The following is a 17,400-nucleotide window of genomic DNA, read 5'->3' as shown; positions in this document are numbered from 1 at the left end:
GGCCGCCCAGAACCACCGAGAGCACCTAGCCGTTCCGTTGCTCTGCATATACTCGAACACGTATATGTATATATATTGTTTCGCCAAGCAGTTATGTGGTTTGAGAACAAAATGTTATAACAAAACACGAAACAAATGACAGGACAGAACAGAACAGGAGAGTAGAAAGGCGAAGGAAAAAAATGGCATAATGGTAGCTGCGCTGCCATCGCCGGCCGCCGGCCGCTGTTACTGTCGCTCGCTGGCAGGTTTATTTGGTTTGAAGTCGGCCGACGACCAACGGACTGCAAGGACTGGAAGGACGGTGGGCGGGGGTGGGGAGTGGGACTGTAACCGCGGTTACACCGTGGCCGCTATCGTGTCCCGGATCCAGGGCGTGTTCGGTGTGATCTTGTCGTACATTCGGGGCCGCTCGATGCCGTTCGGGGCGCACGCGATGCGCCAGGAGCTGATACCGACTAGGGCCCAGCGTCGCCGGTCGCCAGACGCCGCCGCCGCCGTCGCCGGCAGCAGACAGAGGACTGGCGTGCCGGCGAACTCCTCCTCGCTGCAGTCCTGCTTGTGGTAGGCCGCCTCCGCGCACAGACTGTTGACCGTCGCGATCGAGACGTTCTCGCACGGCGACATGTCGATCAGCTTGAGCTGGACGCGCTGCAGATGGTCCCGCTGGCGCGACCAGCCGAGCGTGTTGCAGTTGCTCCACTGGCCCCCGCCGACCCGGACCGGTTGGTAGGCGGCAGTCGGTGGCACCACCACCGCCGCCGACGCCGCCCCAACGCCACCAGGGCCGATGTAGTTGAGGGCGGCGATGTAGCCGGTCGTCTGGGGCGAGTTGGCGGGCAGTGGATAGGCAGCCGAGTCGCCGACGGCCGCCTGTGCCTGGGGCACCTGGTACGCCTCGTCCGTGAAGTCGGCACTGTACTGGCGGTTCAGGACGGACGTCCGGTTCGGGTCGGACCGGTACTCGTCCGGGCCGGTGCCGCCCAGCACCGATCCGTCGTCCGCCGGGCCCGGCATCTCGAAGTACTGGCGGTACTCCTTCAGCGCATGATGCTGCTGTTGCTGCGGGTGATGGTGGTGATGGTGCTGCGGGTGGTGATGTTGCTGCAAGCTCCCGACCGCAGCTCCCTTCGTCGAGTAGCGCTCGGCGTGCGGCGTCGCCGTCGCTGAATCAGCCCGGTCGATCGGTTCTTTCAACGACACGTCCGGCAGGCAGATCGGACGCACAAAGTCCGAGTAGACGACCGGTGTCTCCAGGCGCACCATGGCCGCCGTGCTGCCCTCCACCGGCGACTTCACCATTCCGATCTGCGAGAGAGCGAGAGAGCGAGAGAGAGAGAGAGTTTGTGAGCGAGTGTCAGCGGGTTGTTCAAACCATTTTTGCAGTTCAATAGTTCAATTCAAGGACGCCCAAAAACAGCAACAACCTATGAAGTCCGGTGACTGAATGAGATCTAGTGGAAGCCTTAAGTCCCCTCATCCGAGCGGCATGTAAACAGAATTTTGACTGAAGAATTGGGTTCCGGAAAGTGGATACGGTGCGTCGACTCATTACTAAACCTAGAATTTGGAAAAGTGGTAGTTTTCTAGCAGCGCCTCTGGTGGTTGGATTTCAAATTTTTTAATAGATATGGCTTTAGTAAACATTCGTCTTTCAGTGCTGAAAGTTTCATCAACGGAGTTTATAGAAAGTTATGCTTAATGGAACTCTAATCAAGAAAAAAATTCTGCACCTGCACGTCGACCCCACGTGGTCTACTTTAAAAATCTTAAAAACAAAAAAAATCAACTTTATATGCTGTGCTTTGCCATTTCCGGGATATCGAATCCGCAAGGCAAATCCTGGAATTACGGTTCGGGATATTGCAAAAAAAAGGTGCCAGCAGAAGTACTGTTCAGAGGATCAGTCTACGAAGAGGCTACTGTTTTTTTCCTTGCATGTAATCATCCAAACAGGACACTTAATCAAGTTCAAATTTGTATTCGCCAATAAATTTACACAAAAATTAATGATATGGCAAGGAATTTGCAGGAAATCAAGGTTTTCAGCACAAACCCGACCATGAACTCAACTCTATACAAGGAAGAGTGTCTCAAAAAGCGAGTTCTATCATTTTTTAAGTCACACAAAGATCAGGTTAAGTTTTGGCCTGATTCGGAAAGTTTCCACTACAGCAGGGATGTAGTTCTGCGGTGCTTTTACAATAAAGTGGATTTCATCGCAAAGGATATCAACGCACCAAATTGCCCTAAGCTCCGACCAATCGAAAATGATTGGGCAATAATTAATAGGAAGTTGAAGAAGACTGAAAAGGTGATGCGGGATGCTGCAAAGATGGCGAGAAATCGGAACAAATTAGCCGCTGAGTTGGACAAAGAAGATTGTGCAGAAAATGATGGCGTGCATTCCGAAAAAAGTTCGCAAATTCATCCGACGATCGACGAAAAAAGTTTATGGAATTTTTCCCTCAAAATACAATAAAATGTCTTCATTTTGACACCTTGACATGTTTCCTCCAACCCCTAACCAACCAAGTCCAAGCCAAACCAACCCCCAAAATAGACCTATTTAAATTGTTCCCGATTCTATGTGAGACAGGCTTTATCAATAAGATTTGGGTCACCATGATCCAGAATGAAAACAAGAGCCTAAAGAGCTGATGGCGTGAACCTGCTTCTCTGGCTCCAAAACGAGTTCGCGTCGAGAAATCGACCAAAATCGGTTGTTAGCATCAGTGATTTTTGTATGCGAAAGAAATTTTACGTATAGAGAGTACTTGCAAACTGATAAAACAATAAATTCTGAATATCCTCGGGACAGTGCACCAGTGTCACAAGAGCGTTTTTAACGATGGCCAAAATTAAAGTTCGAATTGTTGGAGCATCCACCGTATTCATCAGATTTGGCACCCAAACGACTTCCATCTGTTTCCCGACCTACTCAAACAAATGCGCTTTCCACGCGCTGCTCATCAAATGATTAGATCAACTAATGACTGTGGACAACTCCACAGATTCTCTTCTTGATCAGGGATGGAGCTTCTCAATTGAAACGGATTGAACTGCCTGGCACTCTGTCTTTGGAAGATTGGAACGTACGATTCGGCGCCGCTGCGTCCAGGGTGCGTTGGAGGAGGACAGCCGGACGGCACCGAAGACGGCGATCCAGGTCGCTTTCGGCTGGCCCTGGAAGCAGGACTCGGTGGTAAGGACCCAGTCCTTCGACACGAGCGTCCCATCGCAGACGTGCGTGTCAGCGCGGAGCAGCGCCACCAGCCAGGGCCAGTCACCGGGGGCCGCCATTTTGGCGAGGATGGGACCGGTGGGACCGTTGGGACCGGCCCCGGCGGGCGGGTGCGCTGACTGGACGCCGCACTCGAGCTGACTGCAGGCCACGTACAGCGACTGGCGCGCGAGGCACTGCGTCCGGACGAACGAGATCTCGGAGGCGCGCGGATCCAGCACCCGGACATAGCTGGTGTTTGGCTCGGAGTCGTTCCGGATCTCCGCGTAGTCGACGCGCTCGTAGCCGAGCGCTTTGCAGAGCGACTCGGCGACCGTGTGGCGCACGTACCCGTTCGCCTCCATGCCGACCGAGCACAGCTTGCCGGTGGTGCCCTTCTCCGAGAACACCGCGTAGCCCTCGGCGTAGAAGCGCGGTCGGAACGGCACGATCGGTTGCGGGAAGGTGAAGTAGCTGACCTGCGGCGAAATGGCAACTGAAAGAAAAAGGGGGAGAGAGATGAGGACACGCTCAGTAATAGGCATCGGCCTGCACAGACTTACGGCAGTCCTTCTCGTCGGCCCCGTCCGGACAGTCGAGTTTGCCGTCGCAGCGGGCATTCCGGGCGTAGCAGGCCCGGCTCCGACCACACGAGATGGCGCCGTACGCGCAGAACGTGCAGGTGTTCTCGTCCGACAGGTCGGCACAGTCGGCGACGCCGTCGCAGAGGCGGGACGATAGCGCGTTCGCCTGCAGCTCGCCGGTGCAGCCCGGCTTGCTGTGGCACGACTGGATGCCGGTCGACTCCGGGAAGCGCTCGCAGTCGAGCAGACGGCGGATGCGCTCGGGCAGCCGCTCACCGCACCCGGCCCAGAACGCTTGGCAGTACTGGCGGCAGACGGTGCCGGCGGTCGGCTCGCGGTCCGCCCCGGCCCGCTGCTCGCACGGCGGCTGCAGCAGCCGGCAGACGAAGTCGAACGCCTGCCGGAAGCACTCGGCGTCGACGAGCTCACGGAACGAGATCAGGTCCGCCTCGACCTCGGCCAGCGAGTCGTGGCCGAGATGGTTCGGGTAGGTCGTCACGTTGTACCCGACCGCGCGGCAGTACCCCAGCCGGAGCGGCTCACACTGGCGCGCCGGCCGCACCACCGTCGTCACCGGCTCCACGGCACCGCCCAGATCGCCACTAGCGCCACCGGCACTGCCGCCGCCGTCCTTGCCGCCGAGCGGCGACGACGAAGTGCCGACGATATCGTCGTCCCCGCCGACCACCTCCTTCACCACCAGGCTGGCCGGGTCGATCGTCAGGTTGCGGAAGTACTTCCGCTCCTGGCCGCTGATCTCCTCCATCAGGATCGCGTGTAGGTCGGCGGCGGACACCAGCTCCGCGTACGGGTCGAAGTACAGTGCAAAGTGGAGCGTCAGATCGCCCGGTTCGTCGTTCCTGGAAATTGATGTCAGTCAATGCTCGGCTGCGACTCCTCCCAACTCCTGCGACTTACCCGTCCAGCGCCAGGATCTCGCTGCCCTCGAACGGTTCGCGTAGGTCCGAGCGGCGCATGATCAGGTTGATGCGCTCCCGGTAGTCCCGGGCCCGGTGCTGGAACCGGAGCGTGTTCTGGTCCGCCAGCTCCGGCGTCCACCGGTCGCCCTCGGTCACGCGTAACCGGGCGCGGAATATCCGGTCCGGGAGTGGCTCCGCCCGCAGGTACGTATCTGTGGAATCCCAAGAGCGTCAGTCGGCCACAAAGACCCAACACGGAAGCAGACCCAGTAGCCCTACTCGGTCCTACATCCCCAATTCTGATTCTAGTAGTAGAAGATTCCTTCAACTAGAACCAGTGGATCTCCACTCCAAATTGGTTCCAGTGATTCTAGTAGTAATTGTTGTATGGTGTGCACTAGATTAGAAAACGTAGTGGTAACGGGAAGAACCCGCCTGATGGAGTAGTCGGTAATGCTTGTCATCACATAAAAAAGCACAACGTTACAGTAAGCAACACAGAAATTAAGATTGTCTCCTGCGTACAGACCAAGACCGCGGTTGGCCAATCCAAACACTTGATGGATCACAAGTGGATTTTCAGTGTTTGGATTTTCATCTACCGATTATTTGACGTTTTAAAACGTCAAACGTCATTCTGGGAAAAATTCAAAGCATCACCTCTTCAACTCAAACTTTACGGAATTGGAAAAGCTCATTGGATCCCAGGAGTGGGCCCTACCCAAAGGACTTACATCCAACGTAGACGATGGCGCCGGCACAGAGCAGGATCAGCAGGAAGCCGGCGATCAGCGCGCAGCCACACTTCTGGTTGTCGCCGAGCTTGCGGCGCGTGAACCGGATGTCCGAGTCGCTCGACAGCACCGAATCCGCCCGGCTACTCTTCGGGTGTAGTCCGCCACCACCGCCACCGCCGCCACCCGTCGCCGACGAGCGATGGTGATGATGGTGGTGGTGGTGATGGTGCCCGTGCCCGCTGGCCTTGCCTGCGCCGCCACCCTGCTGCTGCTTTCCACCGCCCAGCGCGTGCTTGCCGGTGGCGGCGGCGTCTGCCGTACCCGCGGCGCTGCTATCGCTGGTGCTGTGCGAGGTGTCGGAGTTGGAGCGCAGCTTGCGGTCCTTCTGTGGACTGGCGGTCAGCTCGGAGCTCCCCAGGTGCCCGAAGCCGGCGAGTGACGGCAAATGCACGGCGTGATCGTGGTGGAGCGCATGGTGCGCCAGCAGCCCCGACCCAGGTCCGCCTTGCGTCAGATGGGCTGCCAGATGATGGCCCTGATGCTGCTGCTGTTGCTGTTGCTGTTGGTGTTGCTGTTGCTGTTGCTGATGATGGTGGTGGTGGTGGTGATGGTGCTGATGAAGGTTGTGGGCGTGCAGCTTGTCGTTGTCCGTGTCGAAGTACGAGTCGTCGTCATCGGGCGGCGGTGGAGGCGGCAGTGAGTCACAGTCGTCCGACTCCGGGTAGCTTGTGCCGGGTTTCTGGAATGGGACGACACCGAGACCGGGTCAGTGTGGGGAGCCTAGGAATGTGGCGACTGAACTTGGCGACCCAACACGGACGGGGCCCGCGCTCGTTTCTCTCAGCCCAACGAAGCGGAAACTCCACGAACGGGTGCAGACGACCACAGGAATGCCGTTCCGCTTCCGGAGACACCACCTCGGGCCGCCGAAACCTCGTTAAGACACGAAACGGCCGAATGGCCTTCAGCTCAGCCTCAGAAGGAAGGAATGCTTTCCCACACAGAAACAGAGTGCCGGGAAGACGCCTCCCAGGTCATCATCGCCATCGCCTGGCCAGAACGCTACTAACGCTCTAATAAACACTTGTGGAGAGTGTACCACAACAGCGCGCAGTATTCAGCGGTGTTTCCGAACGATTCCTCATGGTTCAGTTAGCTGGAAGGAGATTCTTCCCTTTTTTGTGGAAGTCTCAAACAAGAAACGAGTTATGTCGAACAAATGCCACATGAATGCATCGTGTATGCCCACGATCCCAACAAGACAGAGGTACCTGTACCCCATGCCGAGATACTAGCAGTAGCTTCGCCAAACGTTGAATATCCATAACTATAGCCATATCCTAAATCCCTTCTAACAACCCAAATCAAAGGCGTTAACTGACCGATTTCCTCAAAAAAGAACCGACTTATGGCCCCAGACAAACATCAACAACAACAAATAGACTCTGGATGCGCAATCAGAAAACACAGAAAAAACTACGTCATAATATCCAGAGTAGTATCATTAGAAAGAAAATTCTTGACAGTCTTGGCTGTAGCAAAACTTGAGGCTAGTGAATCTGTCGAGCAATAGTGTCACATTCATCGTCCGTCAAAAGGCTTGTAAACAAACAAACAAATATACCCAACGTCTTTGGTTAATGCGCATAATGCATAATGCACCCGGTCTCCATTGGCTGCTGGTTTCAGTAAAATAATGCCTCCATTTCAAGTCATCTACCCGAAAACCTACTCCTAACCTCTCTAATCCTGAGGCATCCTGTTTTCGGATTTACCAAGTTTATCCAGAAATAATGAGCTAGCGTCGGAGCGAACGCAATTGAAAATCGTGATCAGAGGCCCTGGAGAGAGCTACAATTTAAGGATTAGCGTTCCGCATCGCGTATCCGGAGCAGAGTTTCGGAAATGAAAGACTATAATCGATTTCCGGACGTCAAGCGCCATTGGTTTGAGCTAAAGTGGAAGTGGCCAACATTTGGGCCTGGCGATGCCAAAAAACTTACGCTCCACAGTGGTCCCCCAACGCAGCGAATTGATTGGTGGCGCGTGCGGCGCTGTCAATTTAATTAATCCACCGTAGACGCTAGAGACGCAAAGACAAGAGAAAAATATTTAAAATTATGCATAGCGCTTGCATCTTTGGACCTAGGTGCGCGTACGGACTCAGTTCGAGACGCCCATAAAGACGATTTGTCTTGGACGCCGCGGCTTTACAATTATTTGGGCCAGTTTGGGCCAACCGCACGTTGTTGGCGTTCAGCTTCAGCGGTTTCGGAATTTTGGGATTTTGTTGCCTTCTATGTTACACCTTTTCCGCCTAACCTAAGCCAATCCATACCCGACCGCGGCCAGAGTGGAGAAGCGTAGAAAGTTTTTTGGTAGCCTGCCTACCTGTCAATTTAGTTTATAAAGCCGCTTAATTTGTGATGACGTCACAAGGGCTTGCATCATTGGGGCGATTGAAAGCCAATGTTGATGATCTGGGTGGAACTGAGCGAGGCTTTGGTGATGTGTCAACTGTTGAAACTGTGTCCATATACTAATTATTGTGTTCTTTGCCGCTCTCTTTCTAGCTCTCTGTTGCTCTCGAGCTGATCAGACGGCAAACTGGATCAGCAACCACAACACATCAACAATAGAGAAGCGAATAAAGAAAGATAAGGCGCGGGAAAATGCCGGCGATGACTTAAAGCGGGAAGTGGGAAGAATTCCACGGTGAAAGCATACACGTCTCTCTATCTCTCTCTCTTGTCTAGTGTCTGGGTGAGCGTGTGTGCATCTCGTCTATTACTCTTGGAGCCCTCCACGGAGTTACGGAGGTGTAGGGTTTTTTTCTTTCGCGGACCCATGGAGCTTCTTCGTCACGCAAAACGCGAATTTTCGCGCTCCCAGATGGCTTCCCTCGTGGGCTCGTTTATTTATGTACCACATTGAGTTAGGTAATCTAATAATGCAACCCACGGCAAAATCGACGCATCGTCCAATGATGAAGAAAAAACGAAAACCAAAAGCGGTTCACTACACTTCAAGACGAGATCTTCGACAACTTGAACGAGAAAAGGCCCACACCTCGCACACGATCGCGTCCGTCCGTCGTGCATCCCGAAGATCGTGAGCACAAGCAGAAACAATCGACAATCGGATGTATACTTTTTTTGGACCGAATCGGACACTAGTTTTCTTTTCTCGTTAGGCCTGTGGATTGCTTCACCGAGATCGAGATACAATTATTAATTCAATAGTAATTAAACCTTTCTTTTCGATTCGAAGCTGGAGGCGAGCGGGGTGGGTGGTAGAGTTGGTGAGGGGATCCCCTCGTTCGATTTCACATACCCTACTGCTTGCATCCACCGAACTGCAAGCGCTTCGGCGCTGGTGAACGGGATACCTATTAAATGTCACCTTGGCTGCCGGTGCTACGAAGGTGCAGCAAGGCTCCATGACTGGTAAGGGGGCTGGGGAAGTGGGGAGGCAGAGTCTCTGTGTCGTAGACGCACAACTACACACAACAGCACTCTCGGACATGAGAGCTCAGCTCTGTGACAAGTTGACTTGCTACGTCATCGAAACGCGATATTGTTGGTGTTTTGCCACCAACATGATGCTTTCGAACTGATCAAAGAATCAACAAACGACGAAGCGAAATTGAGGACACGTTACAGAAAACCGTCAGCCGAGGCATGCTCTAACGAAACCCTCCGAAACGCAACCAGAGCCGGAGCTCGGAAGCCGTCGAGCAACAGTTGTTGACCTTTTCGGTCTGGTCTTGTTGGATGATTCTGCAAGCTGCCCTTTGTCAGGGACCCATTCTTCAAACCGATTGCCAAATTGACACCAGATCGCGTAGAAACTAAAACCAACCTATAAAACAAAATGCAAACACTAGCTGGACCACCTTAGCCGTAAAAGCCGAAAGTGAAGCGAAAATGAGCTGCACCAATAGTTCAATAGCGGTTGTTGCGCTTGGTGCTTTACCCACGAGCAAGGAATGTGTCACGGCGACCGACAAAAAGCTCTCTCTCTGTGGTCGACCAGATGGCGAAGCGAGCGATCTCTGCGGTTCGTCTCTAACAGAACTTTTGGAATTTTCCAATTTCTGATGCTTTCCATCCGCAATCTGCGGTTCCTCGATCAGTGCTCGATCTCAGGCCAGGCACCATCAGGTAACGTTCCATACCGCTCGGTTCTGATACTGCTGAGTAGATTACGGGTGGGAGTCTAGCCATCTGGCTTGCTGTTGTTTGTACGATCATCACCTAACCAATCGGTAGAAGGTGTTGGAATGAGAGTCAGTTGAGCGTGCTGCATCTGCGATCGGCCCACCTGGTCCCCATCACACCATGCATCGGCATCGCGATTGGCCGCACGATTGGAGAGGTATACGAGCACCCGCTGGTAGGGTGAGCGTAGTACAACGTCTAAAAACTTCTGAAAAGACCAAGGAAAACTTGGCAAACAAAACTGTCTACTGTCGTACGCAACGACAAGATCGTAGAGAAGAGCGAACGAAAGTGAAACCAAGTTGGGTAGTGTGACAGAAAATATAAACAGAAAGAGTAGCGATTGGACGAACAGACGAACGCCAGTGACAGCTCGAACCAGCGTAATCGAGAAAAAAAATATAGGCCATCCTTCCGATCGAGTACAATCGTAAAACGGAATCCAGAGCACGTGGCGAGATCTCAGCGGAGTAGAACATCGAACCCAACCGTTATGCGAACCCATCCGCGGTCGGAAACCCTCTGGGTGGCTGCCAGCGTGAAGGGCACGGGGGCACCACAGCCACTAACCTTTCGGTCACCCCAATCGCGCCGTTCGCGCTCGCTAGATCCCCAGCCTTCTGCCGCGTCCCTGCTGTGTTGGTGTTGCTGCTGCTGCTGTTGTTGCTGTTGCTGCTGCTGTGACTGCTGCTGCTGATGGAAGGGATACTGCCAATCGTCGATGGCTCCTGCCTGTTGCTGACTGACTGCCTCACTTTTGGGTGGCTTAGCCGGACGTGCCGGCTTCGGGTCGACGGCTTTCGGCAGTGGTATGCCGGCAGCAACACCTCGTTGCTGCTGTGAACGCCGGTGATGATGATGGTGTCGTTGCTGGTGGTGTTGTTGATGGTCGTCCGAACGACGGTATTCATTCGCCGCAACCATTGCTCGGGCTCGGGTCGGAGGTGGTCTCGATCTCTCTACAGCGGAAACCTTTCGCGGGTCGATCGATCGCGGGATCTTAATTCGTGGGTCGTGATAAATGTCATCCACACCCACTGCTGCTCTACGCGCTGCCTATGTGCTCCTCTTATTCAGGGTGGGGTTAATGTGAAGGACTCTACACACCTCTACATTCTATATTAGGTCGCTGCTAAGAGTACTGCTACTGGTAGGTTTCTGCGGTGTGCATGCGCGTTGTGGGAAGGTGTTTTTGGTGTTGAGAAGTTAGCTAGCTCTTCCAACCGAGCCCTGCCCTGACCGATCGGAGCAAGCGAGTCTTGTTAGTAGCAGGTAGCGGGCTCTCTCTGGACGCTCTAGGCGAGCTTGAACCAAAACCGCAGAGAGGATCTGAAGGGATTAGATTGGCCGGTGCGTCTGCGAGATTGTTATTAGCGTCGTCATGGTTGTCGAGGTCGTCGTTGTTGTTTGTTGTCGCCGTCGGCGTATTCGTGGCGGTCGTCGCGATACTCCCCCGAAAAGCGTGGTACGGCGTCACACCCGTTCAACGCGAATGCTACGGAGATCAGAGAGTGGAAACAATAGGAAGCGTGTCAGGTATGGCATGCTAGGTTAGGTTTTCGGTTACTCTACGTGCACTGCTGGGTGCTGGGTGATATTGATTAAGTGCGCGTAAGGATCGGTGTTGTCACTAAGAAGTACCAAACGATCGGCTACAGGTGGAGAAATCTACTTCGTGGCGTTGGACCGCGGATGCGCCCGTAAATGTATTGCCGATCACGTCCGAACCACCGGACCGCCTTTATCCTGGGTGTAGGCGGAAACGTCAAAATGTATACAGAACAGAGAGGGAGTAACGGAGAGTAAACCGGGTTGGATCTCGACCTACTTCTGAGCAGACCGGCAGACAGTGCCTGAATCGTTGGCCGAGAACTTTCTGTTCGAAAGCACACGCGCGCGTGACTCGCCCCAATAGGCTCGCACCTGTACTCCGTTTAAACTGGCACCTGCTAGTTAGCCATTGGATGAAGCGAACGGTACCAGCGAAGAGCGTGCGCACCAATATGCTAATGCCCCCGGACTTGATTGAACACACCACGACCAGCACAACCCGCTCTACCGATACCGGTCGCCCAGACCTGATTGGCGAATAAGTCACCCAAGGCGATCGTCGGCCTCGATCCAATATCCAGCGCGAAAGGTGCGTTGGTGCAATTAGCACACCGCGCCGACCGTTATCTCGTACGCCGGCGACTCTGATTTCGATCGATCGGCGAAAAGTGAACGAGCGAGAGAATGTATTGTGGACAATTATCGGCTCCCAGTATCGGCGCGACGACCCATAGTCGCCGACTTCCTCCGAGTCGTACTTCAGACCTCCCTGCCAATGGAGATCTTCGAAAAGGCCAGGGGGTTTGAATCGCCCAGGTACCCCGATAAACTACTGGCACCCGATAAATGTGTTGAAGAAAATGTGGACAATTATCGGCGCGGTTGTCGGCATTAAAGGGCGACGGCCAACCAGCCAGCTTGCAAAGAACTTTTGCAACTCTCAGCTACTCTACTAATCGCACCCTGATCGATGATGACGTTTATTTGTTTACTGATACTGCCAGACGACGGACGACGATGGGCTGCCGGTCTTCCTCAAAGAATTACAACACGGTTACCCATTTTGTAGTTTCGAAATCACAGGACTGGCACTTTACAGTTTCTGTATATATTAGGTGTTTGAATTAATTTCTTCCGTTTTGCAATAGATGGCGTTACTCACTAAATGTAACCAATATTTTTTGTATGAAACATGTTTTTGATAGCTACTGTTTGCTCCTGATAAAGCGTTTTTGCGGGGAGTACTTCTTCGTTACTATTTGCACGGCAGAAAAAAGGGATTCTTGTACCGAATCGTCACTGGTGATAAAAAAGGGGGTTGTTACAAGTATCTTAAACCCAAAAAGGCCTGGATACAGCTTGGTGAACCATGTCCATCGCAACCAAAGCGAAATTTTCACTCTGCAACGGTTATGATGTGCATACGGTATGAAAGGTGTGGTGTACTTTGAACTTTTAAAACCTAATAAAATTATTGAAGGACAATCCCATCAACAACAATTAATGCATTTGAAGCAAAGCCGTGGCCATAAAACGACGAGAATGTTATAAAAGGCATGATAGGCTGATTTTTCAAAATGACAAAATTCGACCCCACATCGTAAAACCGGTCAAAACATATCTCGTAAATGTCCGATGGGAACTGTGAACCTCCCCGCCGTATTCACCAGATGTTGCTCTTTCGGAATAGTATTTGTTCCGTTACGTGAGTAACGATTTGGCAGCACAGCGGGTCACTTATTATGAAAGTATCGAAAAATAGGTCTCTGAGTAGATCGCTTCTAAAGATAAGAAGTTCCATCGACACATAGTCGAGGAACTACCTAAAAGATGGCAGAAAGTAGTAGCTCACGTCGTACAATACTTTCATTAAGGTAGTCATGCGTTGTGTTGCTCTAGCTCGGTCACAAATGTTGAATAAAAATGGAAAGAATTAATTCACACACCTAATATAAATCTGTCAAATTTGTCGCCAAATACGTCATGCTCAACAAATGAACCTTCTTTTAGGGTTTGAACAAATTTTGATTTTGGCCGGCAATTGATGAATTGAACTTATGAAAGAATTGAAGATATGTGGTTTCAGCAAGACGGGGCGTATACTTTCGCGTATTGATGATGTCAACAACCAAAAGATCATGCGATCATGACACCGTTGGATCTATTTTCTTGTGGGGCTACTGTATTTCAAACGCCACCATTCGGCCCAAAACTATCATGATCATGATCGGTATTTCAAATGACGCAGATATAGAGTGTAGTGCCTTGCACCCCGCGGGACCAACCTGCAGTGGTGGTGGCGCTGAAGTCAACAACCGTTTGATAAAAAACGTCAAATTCGAAAGTGAACGTTTCACGTACGTGAGGCGCGCAGAAACGAAGAAGAGAGAGATTCACCACTTCCTCCTTGCGTGTGCGTACGAGGATCGGCCATGACTTTCATTCAGAAAGGTGCCGCCAGCCCACCGACCAGAGTGGCATTAAAAACCAGTGGCAGCATCACACCACATCAGGGCCTTGGTTGGAACGGTGATGGTGATGATAAATCTGCCATAAAAGCCACTCGGCTGACGAAGATGGCCCCGGCAGCTGTGTGGCTTCCGTCCAAAAAGAAACTTTCTAACGCGCGATTCTGCGCAAAAGGTAAGGACTGCGGTTTCCGGATTCGTGCGAAAGTAAAGCGCGCAAAATGCTGGTCCAGCAGCCCGACGGCGCCTGACATTCCTGCCAGACCTGAACCATCCGCCATCCGCAGAGAGTGCAGCGTGCACCTCCGAGACCGAGAAAGTCTTTTCCGTCATTCCCTTTCGTGGAACCGCTCTACGTGGTTTCACTGCACAAATCAGGTCCACACTACTCCGATTCCGGTAGCTCTGCGACAGAGTATTTCAAAATCCACCTCTCGGGGTGGACCTCTCAAGAGATGCTCGCTTCAGTTGGTGAGGATGCAAGCTGCCATCTTGGGTAGTTTCAACGATGCTGGCCGTTGGATTTTCCTTCTTCACGACCAAATTTTCTTGCGTCACAAGGCGCCATTTGCATTCCCACCGACGAAGCAGGTGCGTGGCGGTACCACCATAGTCGGTCGAACTACGCATTCATCAGACACCGACCGGGGACCAATCTCTTGTTGGTCGTCAACACCGGGACTAGCGAAATCCAACCAAGTCCAGTCTGTGTGTAGGTGGCCGGGGGTTGTGGTTGTAAAGTTCTCGGCTCGACCTAGATCTGTATTCGACAGATCAGTAAAACCCCCAGCCAAGCGCTGGTCAGGCTTCATAGGCCTTTCCCAACCTTTCAACCGGTCCACTCTCGCTCTTTCGCTGGCACGAATTAAAAGGAAGAATTAGCAGACGTTTGCCAAAGGGTAACCGCACCTTTACGTTCAAATTACACCGACAGACCGAAAGAGAGAGAGAGAGCGTGCCTGGTACCCATACAGCCGCGGAAGTTGTTGAAAGTCCCAACTACATCAATCGCACGGCGTTAACATTGAGATTTATTGTGCTTGCAGGGGTCTACACACACCACCACCGGACTTGGTCGATCGGTGTAGTCCACCTAGTAGAGTCAGGGACCGATCGGTCCCGACGGAACAGTAAATAGAAAGCTCGAATCGGCCCCGCAGACGCAAACACAAGTGCACGTGCTTGCTCACATTCCTTCGACTGGGGGCTCTAGCATCAGCACCAACACCGGCGTCAATGGGCGTGTATTGAGTTTAAGCAATATTTAGGTCACCTAAGACACCTGACTGCACCGGACCCGGCCTAGGTCGGGGCCTCCCTGATCGCGCCGCGTACGGAAGCGGCGATGTGCGCAAGCCGCTTGTTTGCGGTAGCGGGATATAGAGCTTTTACACCTTTTCGAATCCGAACTCCGGAGCCGAAGCTACAACTGGTTCCCCTCCGGCATATCTGGTTCTCACTTTCTATCAATACCGGTACCGCGGTATTTTGTTTTATCTTCGCACCGGGCCGTACTAATACCGTTAGGTATGCTGTTGTGGAGCACGAACAGCAACCGAATCTCGAACAATTATTGACAGTTCTATGTGAGATGAATCCTACCTACAGTGGAGAGCAAATATGAGAGTATCTTCTGTTGTATTCACGTGAGGGGTAAGGAAGAGGCAGACGAATTTGGCCACGTAGCTTTTACGCTATGGAAATTCCTTTGAAACCTTGTTCATTCGGGGATAGAAGTAGACTCTGGACTGACGAGACACTACCTTCAACTACCGGTTAGGGTCGAATGTGGAAAGGTGAACTTTTCTCCGATAAGTCTGCCAACCAACCAACATGGATATGGACATGGACACTTATGGTCTGGGGATGCATATAGGCACCTGGAACTGGGAGGATAGTGGCTCTCAAGGTTACAATAGTGATGCAGTACCTCGGTAGTCAAGATGTAAACTTTTCGGACGATCCACCACAAAGCCCAGACTTTGTGACTTTGTGGGCAGCTTTGAAGAAGCATGGTCCGAAATAACACCACAGAATTGTAGGAAGTACTGGGTGACCGTAGCACACCATTGGAATGGAATGCTAGATGTACGGCATGGTATGGCATTCTTTGACATCTGTCAAATGACGTAAAAATCGAACGATGGCCAACCCAACAGACACAAACAGTGAAAACAAAATTAGAAAGCCGCATTTGGGGCGAATTGGTTCCGTCCCCGTGTGCCGTCGCATTTCAGCATGTTTCCCCCTCGATCCCCCCATCCCCCTCCAAAATTAATAATGTAGAGGGCAAGAATCGCATTAAAAACCCGGCGAGTCCACCGAACCGACGTCGCCTTCGCCGAAACTTCAGTATCTCTCGCGGGCTCCAACTCCAGATCCGACACGCACAATTCAGCCTCCTCGCAGGCGCCAACCGCGTGACGCCTTTGTCACGCTTTATGCTTCTTTTATGCTCGCAGCATTGTGGCCGGACCGGGGGCGGGGGAGGTGGCAGCAAATGAAGCGATGAAGCGATGCTTCATTTCGCCACCGTCGACCCCATGTAATTAAAAAGAAGCCGCAGGGAAGGTGGAGGGGGAAGGGGGGGTTGCTAGGGGGCCGTGCTCGATGGAGCAGAACGAAAGACGAGAGAAAGAGAGAGAGCGCGAGAGACGCACGTCTTCCTTAATTGGTTCCGGGTCTCGAGTCCGACTCTCGGAGGAACTGCCCGAAGGGACGGAGTGTGAAAAACCATTGACAACCCACCCACCGTGCATTAACACAACACTTTTTTATGTTTATGCTGGGTTTTTGTTTTTCCACTGGCAAAGCATAATCCGAGTCCCGGAATCGCTCGGTCGGGGTTTGAAAAGGGTAACATTCTGTGGCACCGGTTCTAATCGTTAACCGCCATCGCACACCCCCCGCGGTAAACCCCCTCTTCATGCCTGCCCTCCCTGCCACCGCGGGAAAGGGGGGTGAAAATCTCGGCCTTTTGTTGGTTTCGTAGAAACACCCCAAACGCGAGAGAAAGTTGGGTCCAACCGGAGGCCGATTCGAAACTTGCACCCGAAGAAGGAAAGCAGCGTCAGCAGCCGACGGGCTACGGTACAAGTGCGTGTGCATGAAACACAAAACGAGAGAGAGAAAGAGAGAGAGAGAGAGAGAGAGAGAGAGCAAGAGCGAGACAGATGGGCAATTCGCGGGTTCGCGCGGTTTTCGAAAGGAAATAAGAGAAAATCGGTGCCGATCGGTGCAAACAAACATAACTTCCATTGGCAACCCTCCTCTACCCCCCATTTCACCCCGCACCCCGCCGCGCTGGGTGGGTCGGATATACCACCCCCAGTGCCGCCCGTCCAACCACCTCTGGTACTCCGCTAATACAAAGCAATTAGCGGAAACAGCGAGATTTCCCCCCCAGGGGTACTCGTCGTGCGGCTGAAAGTGGAAGGATATGGGAGCGGGGAGGGCACGTGAAACGGAGGGGTAGGGAAGGTGGTGGCCCATTTTCACTTTTGCCGCGGCCCGCCCGCAAAGCAGGATACAGAGTGTGGACGTCGAGAGGTCGTCGAGAGATCAGAAGAGCATTCCACCTGTAAAAACACACCGTTACAAAAAGCAACAGAGCAACTGACGTTGTCTCTGGAGGATAAAGCACAGACCGTTTGGCGGTTGCGAGCCGGATATGAAGAAGAAGAAAGAGAGCATGTCT

The 17,400-nt window shown here is 52.7% G+C and overlaps 1 protein-coding gene across 1 annotated transcript; it reads right to left on the bottom strand.

Annotated features, from left to right (window-relative positions):
- Nucleotides 1-339: 339 nt before the first annotated feature.
- On the bottom strand, nt 340-10,608 carry LOC131213403 (uncharacterized). Its single transcript, XM_058207437.1, has 6 exons — nt 10,255-10,608; nt 5,462-6,203; nt 4,726-4,939; nt 3,787-4,667; nt 3,100-3,719; nt 340-1,308 (listed from the first exon to the last, which is right to left on the bottom strand). The coding sequence occupies exons 1-6, from the start codon at nt 10,606-10,608 to the stop codon at nt 340-342; spliced, it is 3,780 nt and encodes a 1,259-aa protein (XP_058063420.1).
- Between the last annotated feature and the right edge of the window lie 6,792 nt (nt 10,609-17,400).

Source organism: Anopheles bellator, chromosome X, assembly GCF_943735745.2.
Source record: "Anopheles bellator chromosome X, idAnoBellAS_SP24_06.2, whole genome shotgun sequence".
Lineage (NCBI taxonomy): Eukaryota > Metazoa > Arthropoda > Insecta > Diptera > Culicidae > Anopheles > Anopheles bellator.
This window is presented reverse-complemented; position numbering and strand designations above follow the sequence as displayed.